Source organism: Oenanthe melanoleuca, chromosome Z, assembly GCF_029582105.1.
Source record: "Oenanthe melanoleuca isolate GR-GAL-2019-014 chromosome Z, OMel1.0, whole genome shotgun sequence".
Classification (NCBI taxonomy): domain Eukaryota; kingdom Metazoa; phylum Chordata; class Aves; order Passeriformes; family Muscicapidae; genus Oenanthe; species Oenanthe melanoleuca.
Window position 1 is genome coordinate 15,421,428 of NC_079362.1, and position 23,589 is coordinate 15,445,016.

Consider the following 23,589-nt stretch of genomic DNA (forward strand, 5'->3'; position numbering starts at 1 on the left):
TCCTCCTTTTCCTCCTTCTTCCTCTCACTTTATACACTGTCTTTGATGTCACAATGTCTGGAAAATCCCTCTGGTCAGCTTGGGGTCACCTGTCCTGGCTGTGTCCCCTCCCAGGCACCACCAGCCCTTTTCCCAGGGTGGCAGTGTGAAAAGCAAGGAAGGCCTTGGCTCTGTGCAATCCCTGCTCAACAACAACAAAAGCATCTCTGAATTATCAACCCTGGGCTCAGCACAAATCCAAAACACAGCCCTGTACCTGCCACTGTGAAGAAAATTAATTCTACACCACGAAAACCAGCATATGTTTGGGATAATTATGGGCTATTTTTACTTCCCAATCTTTCAAAATTGAAATATGTTTAATTTATATGTTTTCTCCCTACAATATTTTGAGTTATTTGTGATGTTAATAGTAACATGGAGAGGACTTGGGGATTTTTTCTAAACAGATCTCTTTTTTTCCCCTCAGATAGTGTAATAGCAGAAAATGTAATTAACTGTACAGAACTTGTACTTTCTTTAAAAAAAAAACAAAACAGCTAATCACCTATCTTGTATTTGCTGAATGCTTTCAGTGAAAAGTGCTAAATTACTGGATGCCCAACTGTGGGGAGTTGATACACAGACAAGAAAACTAATCTTACTCCAAAGAGCATAGAGAATATCTGTGATTGCCAACTATGAGGCACACAAGCTATCAGCACAGCTGGAAGTGATATTTAGTCTAAGAGTAAACTGAATTTTCTGACGTCAGAACAGTTGTCACTGTCATCAACTGTCACTATAATTTACATGTATTTTCCTTTTTTTCCTAGTCAGAAGTGGCTTAGTTTGGCTTGTCTGGTGATTAGAGATAAACAAACAATACATTCAAAAGTGTTGTTTTTAAAGAATAAAGACACATAAATACAAAGTGATAATATGAAACAAAGAAGAACAGTCATGAAAAATGTTGAAAGTAAAGTTGAAAATGGATTTTTAAGGTAACATTTTCACTGATTCTACTGCAAAAGGCTAGGAGTCTTAATTTTCTGACGTGAATTCATCAGGGACAATAGAAATTTCTGCTCCAAAATGTGTCCTTTTTTCTGTAATAGAAAGCTATCATTCCATGAAGAGGCTTAGAATTCAATTATTTATCAATTACCTATTTTGCAATCTCTGAAGCATAGTTGGAGGCAATGGAACCAGCAGGCCTGATTTTATTTTTTTTTAAACCAATTGGGTGTGTCAGCTTTGCAGGATCCACCATACTTTGATTTTCAGAGATCCATTTCTCAAAGCATGAGAACCCGGCCTTCTTCACACTTAGAGTGTTCATAATAGCTCCTCTCAGAATAAACACTGCCATGCTAAAATGGAGAACTGAGAAAGGTAATTTTTAAAATAATAGTTAGAATTGAAAGCAGTTCTAAATGAGGGGGGAAACCCTGACATTTTCCTGTCGTTTTATATTAAAGGGAAGATATTTTTGTGCATTAAGAAGGAAAGAAATTCTTAACTTGCATGACGGACTAGGATGGTCTGTGTATAATAGCAGAACTTAAGGTTAGCTTATGTTATTCTAAAGTATTGGCTTTAATATAATTTGTTAATTCTTTGAAATACTGGAGACTGTAAAATCTGTATAATGTTTTATTAGTAGTTATGGTTTTGTTTTCTTGAAACTTGCCAATGTAGCACATCTACCTTTGCAAGAAATTTGAGCCATTATTATCTGAAGTACCAATTTCTCTGTATGTTAAGTTGAAGATCTGCTTTCCTTTTCTTAGGGAGATACACATCTGAGAGTGATGTATGGAGCTTTGGAATCCTTTTGTGGGAGACCTTCAGTTTAGGAGTATGCCCATACCCTGGAATGACCAACCAACAAGCACGAGAGCAAGTTGAAAAAGGTAATTGTTCATAGGGAGTGAAAGAAATGCTGGTAAATTGTAAAAGTATAAAATAGCCAAGAAATAACATACAAGTTTTGTAGCAACTTCAGCAAAAACAGTATGAGGTTTTCTAAATTGCTGAATCTAGCTCTCTGGGAGGAGTAGAGTGGTATATATAGGTCTTTTGGAAAAAAAGGAATACACTGACCAGTAACTTAAAGATTGGAAGACTTACAGCATGCTGACTTTCATTGTTGCAGAACTAACAGGTGAGATGGAAAGGAGGGATTTACTGCCGTGCAAAGCAAAGCTTGAACAGAATTAATTATTTAAGATTATGCTAATGCAGGTATAAATACTCTAAACTGCCAGAAAAAAAGTCTGTATCATTCCATCTTCTTTATTAAATAATTTCACAGAAAGATTTAGCAATTATGGTGGAGAATGGTAAGCTAGCTGAGCATTGCAAGTTGCATTCCTCTTTTACAAAATAATCAAAAGGCTTTTACTTAAAATAGCAAATAACTGTGAGCAGGATTTTAGGACTTTGATTTATTTTCATTGTCTTTAGTGGCATTTCATAACTGTTCCTTCCCTACATAGTACTACTGTATAATTTATAAGCAGGTTCTAAGCCAGTAAAACTTCAAAATTATTTAAACCAAAACAAATGACAAACAAACAAAAAACTTCTGGTTTTCTGATTTACACATGTTGTCAGTGTTTGTTATAGTTTTATAAGCACTGTAGGTGATAGTAAAGTTTCTCCTTAAAGGCCAAATCAAATCCTAGAGCCCAGGCCACTCTTGTTTGAGCTTACATCCAGTATGTTGATGCATGCAGTATAAAAAAAGCAAAAATATTTCTCAGATTTACCTGCTTTAAGAGGTCAGTGTCATTGTGCTTTCTTTGGAAGGAAAGATACTGAGACCTGTGCAGTGAGTCTGGAGTCACAGAGCTGCATTTAGCTGTAGAGTCCAATGCATATCACTGTGCATTTGCTTGGAGCTACACGTGTTTAACAATTTGCAGACAGAGTCAAAGAAAGAGTCAAAGAATGGATGAGGTGTGCAGACATCTCTGACTGTCATCTGGTCCAACAACCCAGCTCAAGCAGGATCTCATCCAGATGGCTTTTGCATATCTCTGTGAATGGAGATGCCACCACCTCTCTCCAGCCTGTTCTCAGTCACCCTCACAGGGAACAAAGTGTTTCCTGGTGCTCAGGAGGAATTTCCCGTGTTTCAGTGTGTGCTCATCACCTTTATGTCCTGTAACTGGGCATGGAAAGAGCCTGGACCCATCCTCTTTGCACCCTCCCTGCAGATGTTGGTATATATTGCTGAGATCCCCTGGGCTTTCTCCTCTCCAGGATGAGCTGCTCCAGCTCACTCAGCATTTCCTCATAGGAAAGAGAGATGCTTCATTGCCTCCATCATCTTGGTGATCCTTCATGAGACTCTCCATTGTTCCTATGTCTGTTTTGTACTGGGAGGCCTAGGACTGGACCCAGCACTCCAGATGTGGCCTCAGCCAGTACTGAACAGAGGGGGCAGATGATCTCCCTCAAGCTGATGTAACACTCTTTCTAGTGCAGCCCGGTGTGCCATCAGCACTCTTTGCTGCAAGAGTTCATGTTGGTGCATGTTCAATCCTTGGTGTCCAGCAGGAGCCCCAGGACCTTTCCTGACAAACCGCTTCCCAGCTGGGCATTCCCAGCCCGTGCGGGTGCGGGGGTTGTTCCCAGCTGCAGGACTTGGTTCTTCCCGTGCTGAACCGCTTGAGGTTCCTGTTGATCCCTTTCTCCAGCCGGCCCAGGTGTCTCTGGATGGCAGCAGGACCCTCTGGTGTATCAGCCAGCGCTCACAGCTCGATGCCACCAGCGCGGCGGCACCGCTGTGTCACCATCGCTGCGGGCACACCTGCCCCTCATCCGCAGCGCTCCTGAGGGTGTGACACAGGACTGGACCCAGTACTGACCCTAGAGCTCCACTCAGACTTTGTACCACTCATCATTCATCACCTCCCTTCAGGGCTCACTGTTCAGCCTCAGTTTTCAATCCACCTTCCTGTCTGGTCATCTAGCCCATAAATTCAAAGGTGTCTTTGTAAGAATTTTGTAGTGAAATCCCCTCATGTACTAGGCCACTCATCTCATTGAAGAAGTTTCTCACACTGGTCAAGCATGACTTGCTTTTACTGAATCCATACTTACTTTCTGCATGCTTACTCCTGATGACTTTCTTGTACTTCAGGTGCTTGAAAATTGGTTCTTTGGAAATTAGGTGCTCCATCACATTCTGGGATCAAGGTGATGCTGGCCAGCCTGCAGGTCCCTGAGTGCTCTGACTTGAAGATAGGAGTGACATTTGCTTTACTCCTGTCTTCAGGTACTCCTCCTGGTAGTCAAAGTGATGTATGAAAGATTATTGAGAATGGTGTGGCAGTGACATTAGGCCATTCTCTGAGCATTCACGGGTACATCAGCACCCCTGGACTTAACTAAGTCCAGTGTGATCAAGGACCAGGTCGTCTTCCACCAAGGGTACATTTTGCTTGTTCCAGCCTTTCCCACTAATCTCTCTAGCTTGGGATTCCTGAAGGCTGGTCTTGTTAGTAGAGGCTGAGGTGAAGAAAGTGTTTGGTACCTCAGCTATGTCCCTGTCCTGTGTTGCTGAGTTGCGCAGTGCCTCATTCAGCAGTGGGCACATATTTTTTTAAGCCTTCCTTTTGTTCCCTGCATAGTTAAAGAAGCCCTGCTTATTGTCTTTGACACCCCTGACTCAATCCCTTCTGGGCTTTGCCTTTCCTGACTTCATCCCTGGAGGCTCAGACAGTATTTTGGTATTCCAGTACTTGATGTTGTGTTTGATTTTGTCCAGGAGCTCTTTGTTCATACATACAATCCCCCTGGCATTTTTCCCAACTTCCTACTCATCGGGAAATAGTCTTCACTGCTGTGAGTACACCTCTGTGATCCAGGGTATTGATGATATGCCTGAATAGCCACTTACCTGTGACTTTTGAATGATTAACTGCTAATTTACTTAAATGATTGTCCATTCTCCTGCTCATTGCCAAGTCAGAGAACTCCTTTGGCTGATGGCAGCAGGCACGTGTGGAAGCCACTGCCTATCTAAGCAAACCAGAAGAGAAAGAGAGTTGAGATAAGATGGAAAGATACAGAAGTTAAGGGAACAGAGGGAGGAAAAATTAATTACTAAAGTGCAATTAGGGAGAGACTTCCTTAAGGAGCCAAAAAAGGGAAGAAATGTGAGAATAAAAGTTGATACATCTTCAAAAAGAGCAAAGAAATTTACTCCCATCTTAATTTTTATTGTCAATTTCCTCACTGCAAGGAGGTAAGGAAATAAAACTGAAAACCAGAAGGTAACTACTTCCTAAGATACAGGAAAGAAATCTGTGTGAGTTGCTGCTATTATGGATGAGCAGCAAACTGACAGTTTAGCATGCCCAATTTAAATGTCACTGGTACCCGAGCTTTAATTAGCTACCTAATTATCTCTCATGTATAGGTTATGTATTGAAGATGTTTCTCACATTGCCTTGAAAATCTTTTCGAATTGAATGATCTTGAACTTTTCTCTTACCTTTTTAGATTTGTCAATATGCATCAGTTTTCAGTACTGAAAGTTTTCCCCACTTTTTCTGTGTACCAGGCTACCGAATGTCTACACCACAAAAATGTCCAGAAGAAATATATAAAATAATGCAGAGATGCTGGGACTACAAGCCCGAAAACCGGCCAAAATTCATTGAGATTCAGAAAGAGTTGTCTTCAATCAAAAAGAAAGTGACATAGTGATGAAGAAGTGCCAAAACAATGTCTGGGACTTAATTTTCCAGTGAAGTAATTGTTTCCCTCAAACACTATGCATTTATACAGCATTATTTGCAATATTCTTCTAGGATTACTTTGAAATTAATTGGTGTTCCATCTTTAATGGTGTCTACACCTGCATTAAAGATATATACTGCAAAGTGCTATATATCCAGTCACAGTAGTACTGTAATTTAGGTTACATGTACATAGGAAAGCACATACTATAAATTTAAGGGACTGTGGCTTCTGTTTTACAGCAAATAACTGCTAGTGACATTTTTCAGAGGTATTCTACTTTAAGCTGTGCTCTCACTCTGCTATCCCTGTCCTGTATGTCAGCATATTAATATGGGGATTGTCATACATGTTGGCCTTAAAAACTGAGGACAGTTTTGACAAGTATTTCTACTAGAAGCTTTTTTTTAAAAAAAATCCTTTCTGCATCTGATATATTTAGGTGAAGCATGAAGCTCAGTTAGATTCTGAATGGAAGAATCCTGAATTTTTTTTGGTAGTTGAATTACTTGTGCATTTATTACCATGCAATAGAAATACTTCTGACTTTTTATGTGATCTCCTTAAATCATGCCTTTTCTGTCCTTCAATGCCATCGGAAATCAGTAGTATGTTTCTTTTATGGTGACCTATGTTTATTTTAGAAAAAAGAGACCAATATAGAGTCTTGACTGCATATGCTAAGAAATACTGCAAACTATCTGTCTTCCAAAAAATATGTGAAAATAGTAAGCCAAGAAAAAGAGGTTTATTAATGATAGCAGCAGATAACAAGTATCATTGATCGTAGAGGAGCTAAAGAATATGTTGCTAGATTTGCTTTTGACCCTGATGTTTTTCCTTAAATTTGTAAAAATTCTCAGAATGCAGCTTAATGCTTAAGCTTATTCTGAACAGAAGAACATTTAATGCATAGTGTCCAAAGGAAAATACTACTTCTGTATGGCATGAGGAAGTTGTTCAAACAACCAAAAGGAAAGAAGTGTGTTTAAAGCCTCTGACAGGGAACAGCAGAGTAGAAATAGTAACCTTCTATTTTTTCTACATTATTGCAATCAAATATCAAAAGACTGGGGATAAACAAGGTTTAAATGCACCAAGAATATAAACCTTGTGTTTGTATATATATACATATAAATATATATTAAAAAAAAAAGCCAGGAAGAATAAAAACTTACTAGATAGGAGAGGGAGGAAGTGCACCATTTGTTACTTTGACTCTGAGTCCTCTTTGCAGCTGGAATTGTTTTCTAGGGCTCTGCATAGAAGTAGAAACAAGTTACCATATCCCTGTCTGAGTTCCAGCATTAAGGTGCTTAAAATGTTTCTAGGAATTTACTAAAATGTTCAGATCAAGGGATACCAGTTGCTGCTAATGCAAGTAAGAAACAGGGATTGTAAGTAACACCGCTTCTGGAATGTTAATTAGCCTTATATTTTAGTGTTACAGTGGGATTGAGATGTAGTGAAGTCTGTGGCTACATTACATTTTTATTTCTGTTAGGGTGGCTTTTCTATTGTCCACATCATCTTTTGCTCTCTAAAGTATATTTACAGTAGTGCTGAGTGGTGGTTTAGGGCTATGTGTGACCAAAATATGTGTAGTCTAGAAGAATTTGTCTGTGACATAGGAATTAGTGTCCAACTACAACAGTGAATGGTTGTGTGGGAGCACATTGCCTGCATTTGAGGTGGTACTGTCAGTATCCAGCTGTAAGGAAAGTGCTTCTTGCATTTTAAGTGACTTTTTTTCTTGGAGATAAGGAAGCAAATATATATACACATACCCATGAAAGTGTAGTGCTTGGAAAACTTGGTGGCATAAATTAAAACTTCATTGTGAGTGTACTGGATATATTTACTTAGTTCTGTACTTCAAGTAGCCCAGAGATATTTTCCAAAAGCAATAGGAAACGTTCTTGTTAGTTTGTATGCTTCTAAGTAGTACACAGAGTCTGTGCCTTAATTTGCTAGTATGCTAATGCAAGTGCAAGTGTACTAAAATTTAAGAAATGTTTCACAATCATTTGGGAAAATCCGAGATTCATCCAACTGCATTTACTTACTTACATATGCATCCTTGAAGTCTGCAAGTAAGGATAACAGTGTCAGCATTCATAGTTTTCTGGAGAATTAAATATTCTTTTGTTAGGAAGATGGACTGTTTCTTTGCTATATGCCCTCCCGACAGCAAGAAATACTGCTTTATTCAGATAAAATAAAATACTGTTTTATTTGCCACAAATTAACCAGTCACCATCCTGACTCTCACAGAAAGATAGAAACAGTACTAACATTTTATTCTGAAATGGTTAACCTCCATACATATATATCACACTTCTGCTTAAATCTTCAGTTTTTTAAAATGGGAATTTCTACAGCATTAGAAAAATTTATTGCTATTACTGTAGTAGGCACCAGTTCAGTTCAAAACTGGTGATACTTCGGGAGAATACCAGGATGACTTTATGGGTATAGAATAAATGTCAACACAGGTACATGTCTTTTCAATTATTTAAACTTTTTGTATCATTAATTTAACAGTTTGTGGCAGAATCTGTTCATCATGTCTGACTTGTAATTGTTGAAACTATTCAATTGAGGAAGTGGAATCCATACCTATAGATACTGTAGGCTTCTCACAGGAGCATTCACAACCAAGCCTGCCATGCCATGAAATTGTGGCGCTAAGGAAGCAAAACTGCAGTATCTCTCTCCATGGCCTTTTGATGACTTAATCTTCTCAGGTTAATCTTACCAGCTTAGTCAGATTCTGGTCATTTGGCTCATGTGTGGTGTTTATCATAGAGAACTTACAAAGAAGTTAAGCTTAGGTCTCTTTTGCAAACATGGATTTCAGGTTAGGTTGTTACCCTGGCACTGTCACAACCAGAGGAAAATCTGAGGGAATCCTGAGTTATTTTACATTGTTAAATGTAGGAAACTCTGAATACTGTTATCCTCAGCTTGTAACACAAGAAGGAATTCAACAGGGTATTTCTTAATTTTGTATTTTTCCTAGGAATTGCATCCTTATTTTAAGAAAATTGCTTTGACAGCAAAAAGTGCATCTTTAGTTAGTTTTTTGTGGAAAATAAGCACCTATTAGCTTCCATGTCCAGTCATCAGTGAAACCATAAGATTCTCTAAGCTTCTTTATTTTATGAAAAGTAAAACAGTGAAAAGTACCTTGTCTGGAAACAAATCTTGCTTCAGCAAAAGGTGATGTTGTAGAGTTAGCATCCCACGAAGGCATTATGTTTGAAATGTGCATTTTCATTAGTTTCTGTGAAAAACCAATGAACTAGCTTTTCATTCATCAACTACGGTTATATTGCATTTCTTCGTAACAAAAATATGCCATTTTGCAGAATTGCCTAAGACTTTTTTGGAAATTGCTATTGGGAAGTGCATCACCAGAAGGCCATCAGTGAGAACTGCAGCTGGTAAAGCCCATTCTTACTGACAGGAAATAGAAAACTGGTTAAGGAAATATTAGGTTATTCATACTTAAGTATTTCTTCATTAATGTCTTTGACCACCTGTTATGCTGACTTAAATCTTACAAGCACATAAATTAAAATTGACTATGAAGTTACCCATATTTTATCTCTTTATAACTATTATGTTATGGTTTTTGCACCCATTGTGAAAGTAATAAAGAAAACGAAAAAGAAAAAAACCCCACATTTTTCTGAGGTTACAGTGAACCAAATCTCAGAAGCATTTACAAATGTCTCGCCTCCAATTTTCTGAGATGTGCTGCTGCACAAATTTAAACAGTAATTAAATACTAGCCCTGTTTCCAGTATTCTTGCTGTCATATCCTCTAAATATCAGTGCTACTCACAGACTTGAGGGAGTGCAATATTTGAAGACCTAAGCTAGTGCGTAAATAGTGTCATCAAACATGGTATTCAGCAGTTCTTAAAATAATTGATTGTCACAAATAATAACTCATTATAAAGATTAAATAAAGAGAAAGTAGCTGAGAGAGTCCACTTTCTGTAACAGCTGTCCTGTTAGTAGGCACTAGACTTGCTTGTGCCAGTGCACTTGGATTGTAACATTTTTATGACTAAGCATAAAATAGTTTGCTCCTACAGGAAGAGTTTACCAATTAGTTTTTTTTCCCTAAAGCACAAAAGGACTTCAGATATTGTTGGAAGCTTTCTTCCTAGGCAAGTCAGGAAAGAATACCCCTGCTACCAATGAAGTTATGCATTTTTTTCTTCTTAGAATGGTTTTCTTGCAGTCCTTCACTTCCAGTAATACAGGACCTCAATTAGTAATTAGAAGGTACATGGCAAGTACAGGGCAAGTCCAGTATTCTTGAAGTTCCAAACAACCATGAGTTTCTAAGAGATCTGGTCAATCTGAAATATCAGCTCTATTAAAAATTATTTCTTCCAGTTTCCTTCTGCAGATTTGCTGATAAACAAACCAAACAAAAAAGCAGTCCTTAATCATCAGCAAAAACTTACTAGCAATGTGAATCAACCTCAGGAGCCTATCAAGTTTTTCTAAGAGTAACTATTCCCTGGAGTAACTCCTCATTATAAACAAATAAAGTTTAAGGGTGGAAAGCTTCAAGTTGAAATGGAAGAATCCTTTCAGTTGTCACATTATGAACAATCAAGCATTACTAACATTTCTTTTCTCAGAGAGGTACTGAATTGTGATATCCTACATGCATTGCAGAATTGCCTATTAGTGTGTTAATAATACCCAACTTTATTTTACTGAGATCTGCAATTTCAAGGAAGGAAAGATTCATTGAAAATTCCAGCAAGATCTGCCGATATCTTCACATTCAGTTACCAGAGTCGTTGTGTTCATTATAACAAGTACCACATAGAACAGGAGCTGGAAGCTCATGTCTTTAAACTGTCACAGTTTCAACTCTAGAATCCAACTTGATTTTGGTTCTCTGTCAAATAAACAAAAGAAATTTCTGTTTTTCAGCCTTACTACTACTCTATAAAACAGAAAGCGTCAGAGATGTATTTATTGTTCTCTCCCAGGGAATGCTACCTCCACCAGCAAATCTAAGTTACCATTATGTCCCCTTCTCTTTGATGTAAAATTTCAGCTGGAATATATGACCAGGTATAGAACTTGGGTGTTAACTCAGAGTTGTTTTATTTTCAGACAGTTGTGTATTATTGGCTGCTTCAGAGCACATTTTCTCAGACGTGTAGGCAGGACTTAGATTAGAATATTCAGATGGTTTATTTGAGGGCAGGGGCTGTGAGATAAACAACTAATTAGGTCACTAGCTACAAACGTTGTTTTAGGGTGTAGCTACAGAAGGGTAGTTCATTTACAGATCTCAGATCCATATGCCTTCTCCAAATGGAAAACTGTTAGGCATACCTTCAAAAAATGGATGAATAAAACCCTAAAATATAGTGGTCTGAGGTCGTAAATTGAAAACATGGAAGAGCCATGAACTAGTTTTTTTTCCTTTTCTGTCTCCCAGAGTGGAACACCTTGTAAATACAACTCGAGTTAATTGAATTATTGTTTATAGATAAATACATTCTCTGAACCAGTATGGTAATCTAGGATTTGAACAGACCAGCGAACACTTGAAAAAATCCTGATTTGCTACTATTTGGAACGTTCATCTAGTTTTAGAAATACAAATGTTTATAGATATGTACCTAACTTTTGTGAATACAGTAAGTGAGCCAGCTATTAAAACTCTTCATCAAAACAAGGCAATTAGGCTTTTTAAAAGAAAGATTGGATCAGCGATTCCCTCTGCATTACAGATGTTGAAGGCATGAGCCAGAAATTTCCATTACTAGAAAAAAAGATGCTCAGTACTCTATTCAGTCTGCTCAGTTTTTCTCAACATATGAAGAATTCCATCCTTGTTACATGCAAGTAAAAATGCAAAATTCTTGATTAAATGTAAACAATTGACTCTGAGCTGTTGCCTCAATTCTCAAAGAATCTTTCTGCTCTTTAAAGAGGGCTGCAATAATCTTACACTTCCAGCTGAGCTCTGCTGTGATAATCTGTACTGTTGTGTCTCCCAAACATTTCCTAATTCTGAAGGCTCCATATACCACAGAGGGCACCCTTTCACTTATCAGAAAAGTCCAAATACACTCCTGCTTTTGTTTAATTGAGAAGTACTGTGGTGATGTTATACTTTGATACCTAGGGCAATGAACATGGAAGTAACCATGGATCAAGGTGAAGCACATTGTCCAAATCACATTTTTAATGAAATTGCAGACTCTAGCTGTACCATGATTTGTCCACATCATAAAATATATCAGAGGAACAACATTCATGACTGATTTACTCCTAAGCCTTGTTGTGAACCTCCTTTTCAGAAATTCGAATTCTATGGCATACAACATTTACTTATGCTGATGATTATACACTCCCCTCACTATGAAGTGCTGAGACCTCCAATTCCAGAAGAGAAGCATTATTGTTATGTACAGCTAACTGATCTTGCACTGGGTCTCTATTGAAACATCTGTTAACATGTCTGTTTCCAGTGTTAATTGTACCATTACCTGTAAATCACAAGTTAATTTATTTTTCCACCAAGCTTCCCACTTAATTTCCACTCAAATGCTGAGAAGGTGTAATAGGAAAAAAACCTGTTATATGGGTTCATCACACAGGACACAAAAGGCAGGCAGACTCCTACAGAGAAATACTGAGAAGTGAAAGCCAACATTAAACACTTGCTTTGTACCTTCAGTTGAAGGACTTCCAGGGAGGAAACTGGTGCTGGGGTTGTAGGACTGCTGATTTTAAAATTATATGTGTTGCTTTCCCTTTGTGTAACTGTTGGCAGCTGGAGACGGAGCAGGGGTGTTAGGGAAGGAGGGAAATTCACATCACTGGCCTGCCTTCAGAAGCCAGACTTTTGTCACCAGTAGCCTTGAGTGGGCACAGATACCAATTGCAGATGTTGTTAGGTATCTATTCAGTTCTCAATTTTGTGCCAAAATATGCACCAGCAATATCAGGTAAAGCACCTTTTATGCTCTTTGTTGTTTAAAAATAATATATTTGTGAAACAGATCGATAATACATAACACTGGAAATGGGTCCTTCTTCCCTAAAGTACATGTAAAATAAAATAAAATAAAATAAAAAAGAAACAACATTTGTGAGTTTATCTGGCTTTTAATCAAGTCTGAAAATGATAACTATGTTATACAATTGCCAGTTGTTGGTCCTTTATAATTTTAAATAGATCTGCATTTTAACTTTATTTATTTGCCAATTTTTTATATACTTTAAAATTACACTTTAGAACTCGAGCTAACTTTTTATTTTCCTAGGCTGTTATATAACAGATTTTCAGTATTCTTGTAAACTGCAGACCTTTTTTTAATAGTTCTTTGTCTTCTCCTTTGGACCAGTTACCACTAATGAATCTGCAGTCCCCTTTTTACTGTACTCTTCCAATAAATGTAAAATATTTGTATCAAGCTGTCTCATTTTATTTGATATTTACAAGTTGTGTTTCTTCATTAGCTTCTTTAATCAAGTGGAAGACCAACTCTAGTAACATTGCTTTTGGGAATAGACACAATTCAAAATACTCTCTTTTACACAGCAGGGGGAGACCCACTTTTATTTTATTTAATTTTTAAATTTCTAGGGATAATATCTGTGTGATCCTCACTCACAGTTTTGCAATACTTTTATGTTTACCTTTTGCATATCAGAAGATATTGAAGCAAGGAGTAACCTAGAGGACAGAAGGGAAAGGTGATGTTGAAATGGACTGAGAACTTTGTTCAGAGAACATCATTATGCCTTAAAAAATATAAGTTAATGTTTTGAGATTCTGTGGGTAAAATGAATATCCCTATTTGAAGAACTTCTTTGACTACCTAATGCTCCCTGCAGATGCACCTTGTTTGAAAACCCAAAACCAGGAAGAAAGATGGGATTTTGAGTACCTGCACCTTACATGGTGTTGTTAAGGAGTCTGCACACTGGCACAGCACTGTGATTTGCAAGATTAGGTGCCTGACTGAGGAAGGAGTTCATAGCACATAAGGCAGTTTACAGGTCTGATTTCTAAGTGAGGCTGAGGTGCCTGGGATTTGTGTTGATTTTTTTTCTGAGAGAATATAGGTGTTCCCTTTTCCCCACCATCTCCCAGTAATGATAAATGGATGAGGTGTAAGTCCAAAGCTCGTCCCCTGAATTTCCCAAGTGTGTGTTGGAACAGAAGACAGCATAGCATGGGATTGCACACAGGTCTGGTACAATTCTGCTGAGACTAATTTATTAGCAGGATAATTTTAGAAAAATTAAAATTTAGAAAAATAAAACCTGTTCCACTCAGTGCTGCCTGGCCTCCAAATAATAGAAATAGATTGTTTGAAAACATGTGACTGCCAAACACTGAGCAGCACAGGGTCATCAGATTTCCTCATTTGAAGTGTCACAGCAGTGAAATATGAATGAGGCCAAAGAAAGGAGCCTTGAAGATCAGGGCATTTGAACAGTCCTACATTTGCTACAGTTTAGAAGTACAGTTTGAAGACTTGCTATTGAAAAGATGAAAAAGTTGATTAGGACTTCTCACAAGATCCCAAAGCACACTGGTGCCCAAGGACCACTTTAAACGGCAGATCACAGCATTTACTTGTTCTTGAGATGCCAAATTTAACCATGCAGACACATGTTATCCTAACAAACCTCACAGCCTGCAGTGAGAAAATGCTCCAAGGTAGATGCTCCCCAATTGCCAGGTGACCATAACACCTCATTTTGTATTTCAGCTCAAGTTCTTCACGTGGCACTTTTTATGCCTTGCTGACTTGTGAGCCCTAACCTTGCAGGTACTGTACAGCTGGAAAAACTCCACAGAGAGGAAATTTGGGTGCAGAAGTTTTGATCCTGGGTAGCAGGGCTTTTTTTGGAGTCCTTTTTCTAGACAACCAGAATTTGCATGTCAAAGCTGGTTCAGTTCTTTTTCTCCCTTTTAGATCCAAACACTGTGCATGCAAAGATGTTTTGATACTTGGGTACAAATCCTCTCTTGATGTTTGGCAAAAATACCATTTTTGTTAAATGAGAGAGAGATTAATCTTGCTCAGACACAGAAGAGGCTCACATCTGAGGAGTCCAAGCAGAATTGTGTCTGCCTTCAGCCTGGTGATGTGGGGAATTTGTGGAAAAATGGGGAGAGAGAGAGTTGTTTTGGTTTTTTTTTCCTTTTTCAGCATAGTCAGTTAAGATGCACACTGGCTCCACTGACTTCCATAAATGTTCTCCTGGATCCCTATGTTTCCACCAACTCCACACTCTGGAAGCCTAACTTAGCCAAGAACCATAGAGGGATCAAAAGCTATGTATTGCTAAGTATATTTAAGATTTTTGATAGATCTACCCCCTAAAAGTAGGTCTGAGAATATCTGCAATAATATGCACTTGCTCAGTGTGGAGCAGAAGGACCACTACAGATCACTGAGTATAAACATTCACCAGTGCCAGAATTTTATGATAAGCTTCCAATAGGAAAACAGTTTAAAGGATTGTCTCCATCACACTTCTGCAGCTAGTGTTCAGTTCTCCTTGAACTCATATTCCAGCCACAAAACAATGCAAAAATACAGTAACTTCACTGATATGATCTGGATTACAGCTGTACACTTTACACCTCAAGGGACATGATAACCACAGAAAATATACAAGTCAATGACCTGCACATACCACTAACACTGCAACACACAGAGTTCTTTGATACACTTTTATTATTCATCACTTCTTCCATCACCCTCCATTCCTTGCAGGTCTGCTACACTAAAAGCACTGCTGCTAAACAGCTAAAGCAATAGCTCTGTCTTGAGAATACAGAATAATGAGACACTGTGCTCTATTTTTCTAATAACTAAGCTCCCGTACCTTTCAATGACCTAATCTGCCGCAAAAAGAAGTAGCAGGAGAGTAAAATCAAGCTACTAGCTAGCTTAGAATGTTCAAAAGAATCCTCAAAGGAACAGGCTGGCATTTGACCACACTGTAATGGACAGAAGCATGTATCTTCAAGAGACATTTCCAACTCGTGATGGATTAATTCTGTGACAGCAGAAAGAAAAATGAGATTGCATTAGAAACACCTGGAGTATATTGAAATATTTTTTTACTTTCTATCATAAAACTTGCACTGCCAACTGCAATTCACTAAAGAGAAAGTACAGAGAAGGGTTAGTAGGATAATCCTGTTGCTAAAATTTAGTCTGCAGTCAGTAGCTATGAAAGCCCATCCTGTTAACATTAAGACATGGAAGTCACAGCCCCTATAAAGTCAGACAAATACATACTAAGCCCTTACCCCCAAGGGTCCTAAAGACCTTCACTCAACAAAACTACTCTATTGCCCTGAGTCTGAAACTAAAAGAATGCACTGACCTATATCTAGCTAAATATAATTACAAAACCTTGAAATACAGTGGAGCTAGACAGCTCCATTTCACTCACAGCTATGGACCCAGAGGGTCAGGTATCTAAAGTCTGGGCCTGAACAGGGGTCATTTTTATGATATGCATCTGATTTACACAGGTACCTTGACTTTCTGTCTTTCCCCAAGACTTCAGGTGGACTGGGCCCAGGGGTTTTGTCAAGCTCTGTCAAGCTTTGGATTCCGTTTTTTTGGGGTTTGTTTGGTTTTTTTGTTTTGTTTTGTTTTGTTTTGTTTTGTTTTGTTTTGTTTTGTTTTGTTTTGTTTTTTAATACAGCCACAATATTTAAGCAGGAAATTTATGAAAAAAAAAATCTTCCTTGTACATCCCCCAGCCTGATCACTGTTGGGGTGATGTGAGAGGCAGGAGAGGCCTTGGCTCAGTACAAGCCCTGCTCAGCAATAACTAAAATATGCTTATGTTATCAACACTGTTTCACCACAAATACAAAACAGCTACTGTGAAGAAAATTGTCTCTATCCTGGCCGAAGAAGCAAAAGAGAGCACACAGAGAGATTTTAGGTCTGAGGGAGTGCTCATACATGTCCTTAGGGTGCAGCTCGCAGCAGCAGTCACACTTCACACTGACCCCACAAGTCTGGAACTGTCTCTTGTGTAAGAGCTGCAGATGTGCTGGTTGGAAGAAGAAGGTGGTCAGGGCTGTTCCTCAGGCAAGGGTGGAGGGATAAAATAAAATAAGCAATGTAAGCATCCTGAAGGTGTTTGCATCAGTCACTGGAGTACCTCCTCCAGTCCCATGAAGCCTGCATTGCAGGCAGCAATTGTCACCTTGGCTTTTAGGGCCACTGGGGAAGGAACAAAGAAAATTTGGAACAAAGGGAATTGCCTCCCTGCAGCCTCAGTTCCAGCTCTGGCTAGGAAACTGGGAATTGGAAATTAGGAATTGGGGAAAACCCATTTTGGGGTTCACAAATCCAGAATTCTGCTTAATCCAGAAATGTGTGGGAGACACTTGGCTAAGCATGGAGGTGACACCAGATCCACCAGAACCCCCAAAGGGCTCAATCTGCCCCTTCAGAACTGCTGAATGGCAACAGCTCTCTTTGACTTAGCAGCTCCAGCATCCTGCATCCTTCCACAGGCCTGTCCCTACTCTGAGCTGAAAATAACACCCAAAGCAGTTCATGAAAGCCAAAGAGTATAGATGACTTTAAAAAGCATAAACAACATATGCCAGAGCTGCCACTCAGGGATTATTAGGTTTATAGCTATAACTCCTCTAATTATAAAATCACTGTGAAATACAGGTTTAAGTCAATTTAAAGCTAGGACATGGGAAAACCTGTACAGCCTTTTAATTTTTTCTGCAGTTTCTTCATGATCCACCTGTAAGCAGTACCTGCTTTACATTCTGATGTTCACTTACAATGGTATAGGGGAGTTTTTATTAAGGGGAGGGTGAATAGTTCATTAAGGATAAGTTTCAGAAAAAAGAATGTGCCAGAAAATTGCAGAAAAGTCAAAGCTCTGGCAGTTTTATACCCAGCTGTTTCATATATAGAGTGAACACTAAATTGCTAGATCTTTTCATACAGTGTTGTCATCACCAATGCTCCTTCCTCTCTCTGTTTTACTTTTCACAGAGATGATGGTGAAGTCAGATTAAAGCAATAGAATTGAAGAGTCAATATGCTATTATTTGAACCATGCACCTGCTTATTATAGAAGAAAAATTTTAAAGCAGATAAATTCTTACCTTTTTTTTACAATAAAAGTGGTCTTCAATTCCCAAGACATCTTGGGGTGCTCTTGCTGTGAGGTTAAGGGCAGCTTTTATGCCAGAAACACATTCTTCTGAAACTTTGTGAGGCAAGAAAAATCTGACAAACATCAAAAATCAGAACATAGCCCATCTTTCTTTTATTCTTTATTATAATAAGTTATTATAATATTCTTCAGCCACAGGGATATCAAAGACTTTGGTGGCAATGGACACAATTTAGCTGCTCCCTAAAGATGGTTTTAGAGAATGCATAATTAATTTTATAAATTAGCAGCTGGCCTGCACAGTAAGGTGCATTCTGCGATTCACCAAAATGAATAATGAACTGCATATACTCAGCATTAAGAAGATTGCCTTTCCTCTTAGAAACTGATATGACTAAGTCTTGTTTGTTTCACTTGTTGAAAGATAAACTAATGCCTGGGTGTTGCTTAGTGTATCAAATTTTTAATGTGATAGCCATGGCCAAAACCAGCAGCACAATCTGGGCCGTGGTCAGCAGCTCGTGAATATCAGTCTGCCCAGATTCTGTGGATCCTTCATTGGAGACAGCTATCAGTAAGTCTGAGGCTCCAGCCTTGAACATTATCTTTTGCTGGCCCAATAAATTGATAATCTTAGCTAAATGGCAAGTATTTATTTTTATATCAAACAAAAATATTTCATTGCAGAAGCAGAAAAACAATTTCCAATGCCACATCTATTTCTCTCAAACTTAGTGATCTCTGTGATCCAGGACAAAAGTTTGCTCAGGCCCAAGGGCATTTTGTTGACTTTCCACTGCCCTTTAAGTCTATAATGTGATTTCTCGGGTCTCTGTGTGGAAATGATTTGTGACTTTCATATTCCCCTTGAGAATAACCCATCCATTACATAGCCTCCAGAAAAGCTGCACCATGACACATCATCTGAGGTCAGATAGGCTACTGTAATGCTTCAAATGGGCAGGCATGACAGGCCTATGCTCCTGACTAGGCACAGAAAACAAGCAGGAAGGAAAGCAACAGAATGTGGAAAGTAAGAAGCAGAGCACTCACCATCTTCACAGGGGCACATTAATACTCAGACGTATATTATTTTTTTTCATGACAAGAGTGTCTGAATAAATCTGACTTCAGCTGCCCTACTCTAGCCCCTAGGAAATGTCCTTTCAACACCAAGCCCTTCCTGAGACACCTAGGTGTGCCTGACGACATTTCACTGTCATTTACATTTTAATTTCTTACTACCAGTTGTACTTGTAAGACAGCAAGAAGGAAATGAGACTGTCATCACTGCTGAGAGCTCCCAGACGTCTGTGGGTTGTTTTTTTCTGATTGTGTTGGTGTTTTAAGAAAGAGTCGTGGCAAGAGTGATGGAAGCTGTGCAGATTATATTCAGCAACAACATAAACCAGAATAAAAAGTACACCTGTGGGAGCACATAGAAATAGTGCTGGGTCTGTGTGCGCTGCAGGAATTCAGCACACAAAATCCCAGCCCTGTGACATTGCTGTGGGCCTGCTCCATCCATGCACTTTTTGGTGACTTGAGCAGAACACCAATAATTCTCTCTGCATGGATTTTAACACTCAATCACTTCTTTGGACACTTCAAGCTTCTGATGCTAGAGAGATGCAAAATTAAATGTAGCATCCAATGGTAGCATTTCATCACTGCTCATGTGGAGACTTCCCTCTTTTCAGTACATGGAATACAATAAACTCAGTCAAGCCTTGAAGCATCACACCTTTACATGAGCTAAGGAAGACCATACAGAGACCTTGGCACCTTAATTCCTGTTCCCAGCACTAAGGCCAAGGATGGAAGCACTGCATGGAATAACACACCACTGTGTGGTCTCCCAGCACTGGAGCAACCATCCAGGAGTGTGATTAAGGCTTCTGGCTGTTGCCAAAAGCTGGCAAGGCTCTGCTGGGAAACAGCTTTATGCTACTGACACACCAACAGCTGCAGTCCCAAGCAGGCACAGCAGCTGTTCTAGTGACAGATCCTAAACTGACAATGACTTCTGGTGGCAGCCATCCCAAAGGGCCAGGCCAGGCATGGATAAAATGACCTGGTTTTCAGCTCTGAGTGTCCCCTGTCTGCCTCTTGCTGTTCAAGATATGAGGTCAAGGAGCAGGGATCCAAACATGGGGTTTGGTAGCTGCTCCTCCCAGAGGGAACCAGAGCTCAGTTCTGATCATCCAAGGCAATGCTTGGATCTTATTTGCCTTGCTGTACTGAGAGCAGCCAGGTAGCTCCTCCACTCCTGCATTCTGCTTCTTGAGCACTCAACTGTGCTTTTCTCCTGTTCTCTGATCAACTACTGATTTTTTTAACATCAAGAATTCATGGAAACTATATGAAATGCTTTCTTTCTAAATTTCTAAACAAGTTCATTATTTGACTACTAAGTAATTAGCCTTAAAATACATTTTTAAAGGCAGCAGTAGACAAGAACCAATCTGTTGCTAAACCTTGAAGATATTTCTTCATGTGGGAAGCTTGCTTTGCCTCAAAAATACTTCCACAGCCTTACAGGAATGAGCCTGTTCTTTCTGTGTTTCTCTCTTATTTCTGCAGAAATGCTCCATAATCTGGGATTGAGGAGGACACTGTAGAACTCCAGTGTCACTGACACCCCACATGCAGCCAGCAGACATTTCTGCACCCTCCCTTTCAACAGCAAGGCAGTTTTCCCAAGGGAGCCAAATCTGTGTGTCAGAAAACACATTTCTGAGTCTTCTTTTGTGTTGTTTTCAGGAATAAACAGCACACTGCAGCGCGCCAAGTGGAAAAATGACAGGAGGCTGAAGTGTTGTGTGCCACTTGGATCAGAGACCTGGCTGTGGCAGCACTGCCAAAGGGAATGGCTCTCCAGAAAACCTGGGACTTCATGAGCTGGGGAGAGGAGATCAAGTCCTCAGAATAAAGGACAGAAATATTCAATACAGGGACAAATTAGTTTTTCTGAACAATATGTTTTCCTGTATTGTTCTTACTCCTGCCTTTAGCAAGAATTCTGGATAGATGGCACTAGTCTTTAATTCTTGTTTAGGGTGGAAACCAGTGAAAGATAGTAAGAAGCATTATGCGGGACCTGAAAAGAAATACCAGCCTTACCTTCTCAGTAAAATGTGAAAAAACCTGCTCTTTCATTATTCTGTCTGACAGCAGCTGATGTCATGAACAAAAGCCTTTGTAGTCAGCAGATAGATTCTTCTCTGATTATGTAAATGTTATTACTCACACCAAAAATAAAAGCTGAAAAAGATGTTAAATTTTGAAGTGTTTGAGATATTTAGGGCTTTTGGTTGTTTTGAACAAGAATTCTTTACATACCTGTGGCTGTTAATTTGCCCATCTATACAAATACCGAAGAGCAGAAAGAGCCACTAACTTTCTAAGGTTCGCATAGCTTTAAAAAACAATTTTATTTTTATAAGTAGATGAAGCAGGCAGTACAGGCAGCTCGGGCACAAAAGGAAAAGGGCTGACCTAAACAACCTATAGTGTATGGGAAAACTGAGTGCCACACAGGAGCACAGGGTAAGAGATGCTTCTCAAACACAGTTTTCACCTGTGCAGCTGGTCTGTGTTGTAGGAAGGGCAGGGCAGAGGGGTGGAAAACCACCTGTGGCACCTTGCCTTCCAAGGCACAAGACCCATTTTGCACCAAATATTTTTTGCATTAAGAAGCTCATAATTAAGCACCCAGTCAAACTTCCTCATTAGCCTGCCTGGGCATGCAGCAGGTCATCTGCACTCTGCTACATTTGATAGGGAGTATGTCCACCAGTGTCTGAGGATTTATGTGGCTCTGTTGGAAATGTCTGTGGTAAAAGCTAAAGGAAAATGTTCCAGGAACATGAAAAAATATGATTATTACACTAAGGACCTGCATACCATCTCTTCAAGATGGCATCTTGATGCTTGTGTTAACATTTAGGGCTTTTCCTCTAAGGTCTACCGTATCCACCATCAAATCTTTTCCTCCTCAATCAGCAGGAGTTCTGTGCTGCAAGTATTAGTTAATCTTTTTTGACAGGTTTCTCAAACCTCTCAAACCTACCGGATGTTGGGCTTGTGCTTTGTTGTTGGGTTTTTGGGTTTTACTTATTTTTTTTTAAAGAAGGTAGTCACCAAATTACACTATTATGAGAGGAAATAGAGCAGCGAAATGAAAGTGAAACATTTTATTGAGTTTTAATCTTTACTAATAGGGTTGGGTTGTTTTTTTTTTTACTTTACCTAATAAAAATGAAATGGTTCTTAGTAAGAAATAGGATCAACTCTCATGTAAGTCAGCAAGTATTATTTATGTATTAGCAGAGATTATTCAAAAATTCAGTGCAATCCTCACAGCTGGTCTTTGAACCAAGGGTGAATAAAGGCAACGTAGTCCTTGCTAGATGAAAAACACATCAGCAGAGCACTTGTAAGAGCTGCAATCACAAAAGACACACTTGACAAACTGCATGCTAACGGTGCTGCCCAAGGAATTTACAGCTGGTTTCTGTGCACACATTATTCAATCAGGCATTTTTCCTCTGTGGTCATCCTGTAGGCAAGCACAGCCCAGGGCAGAGGCGGCCAGGGGTGTTACAGCTGTTCCATTCCCTTCCCTTCCCTCCCCATAACTATTACCTTGTCCCTTGTCACTGCAAGCACATTGAATTTCCTAGCTATTGATTACACGGTAGGCAATGTATCAAAGGCATTTCATTGCTGGGTGTGAGCCCTGTCACTGCTGCAGCAGAAAAAGAAAGCAATTAAGTCTCCTGAGGGTAGGTGGGGATGGGGTCACAGAGCCCACAAAGATCAACCCTGCTCAAAGCCTGCAACTGAACAAGTCTGGAAGCACCCATGCAACATCTGCTTCCATAAATCCTCCCCATCTCAGCAGTCTCCTTGCTTGTCACAGAGTCAAAGATATACATGAAAGTTCAGTAGAAAAGATTGCTCAAACCTCAAAGTGGAATGATGGCTGTCTATTTTTCTTTTCGAAAACACAGGCACTGTTTCTCAAGGTATGATATTTCACTTCAATCTCTCCATTTGTTCATTTTATATGTATTTTTCTCCTGAAACTCCTCTTTCAGTCTCTGCTACAGTGCTTGAGCCATGTGACAGCTGATTATTTCTGTCTCTGAGAGAAATCCACTCACACAAAGCACAGCTGTCATCTTACTACATAGCCATACCTACTTTTAAAAAATGGCATAGAGCAAATAATTATTAGAGGTGAGCAGGAGGAGGCAGAGCTTCTCTAATACCCTCCTATCCAAATGCTAACATTTTAAGTCAAGATCAGATGATGGGACTATACTTCAGTGATACTGAGCATGGCTGGGAAAAAGAGAGTGCAACAATATAGACTGAGAAAAATAAAGTAATATTATCTTCCATGTAAATTAGTAGGTTTTGCCTTAATTAAGCCAGCCATGAACAGGGCTGTTAGAGTCACAGTCCAGGCAAATGGTGATGCCGCTGGGCAAGTAGCACGCACAAAATCAAGGCAGGGTTGGGAAGGGGTCTCAGCCTTCCACTGTTCAGCCCCCTGTGTGTGGAGGAGAGGCCAGCCCTCAGGGCAGGTGGGTGCAGTGGGCAGCCAGGGCTGGCCATCAGGGCTGGCTCAGAGCAGGGAGGTGACAGCTGCTCTCC

The 23,589-nt window shown here is 39.4% G+C and overlaps 1 protein-coding gene across 1 annotated transcript in view; it reads left to right on the forward strand.

Annotated features, from left to right (window-relative positions):
• FER (FER tyrosine kinase) overlaps positions 1-9,340 on the forward strand; it is a 165,284-nt gene extending 155,944 nt beyond the window's left edge. Inside the window, exons 19-20 of the mRNA XM_056513421.1 lie at positions 1,773-1,895; positions 5,558-9,340. Coding sequence (XP_056369396.1) covers positions 1,773-1,895; positions 5,558-5,700 — 266 coding nt within the window. The 3' untranslated portion in view covers positions 5,701-9,340. The remainder of the gene's footprint in view (positions 1-1,772; positions 1,896-5,557) is intronic.
• The last annotated feature ends 14,249 nt before the right edge of the window (positions 9,341-23,589 follow it).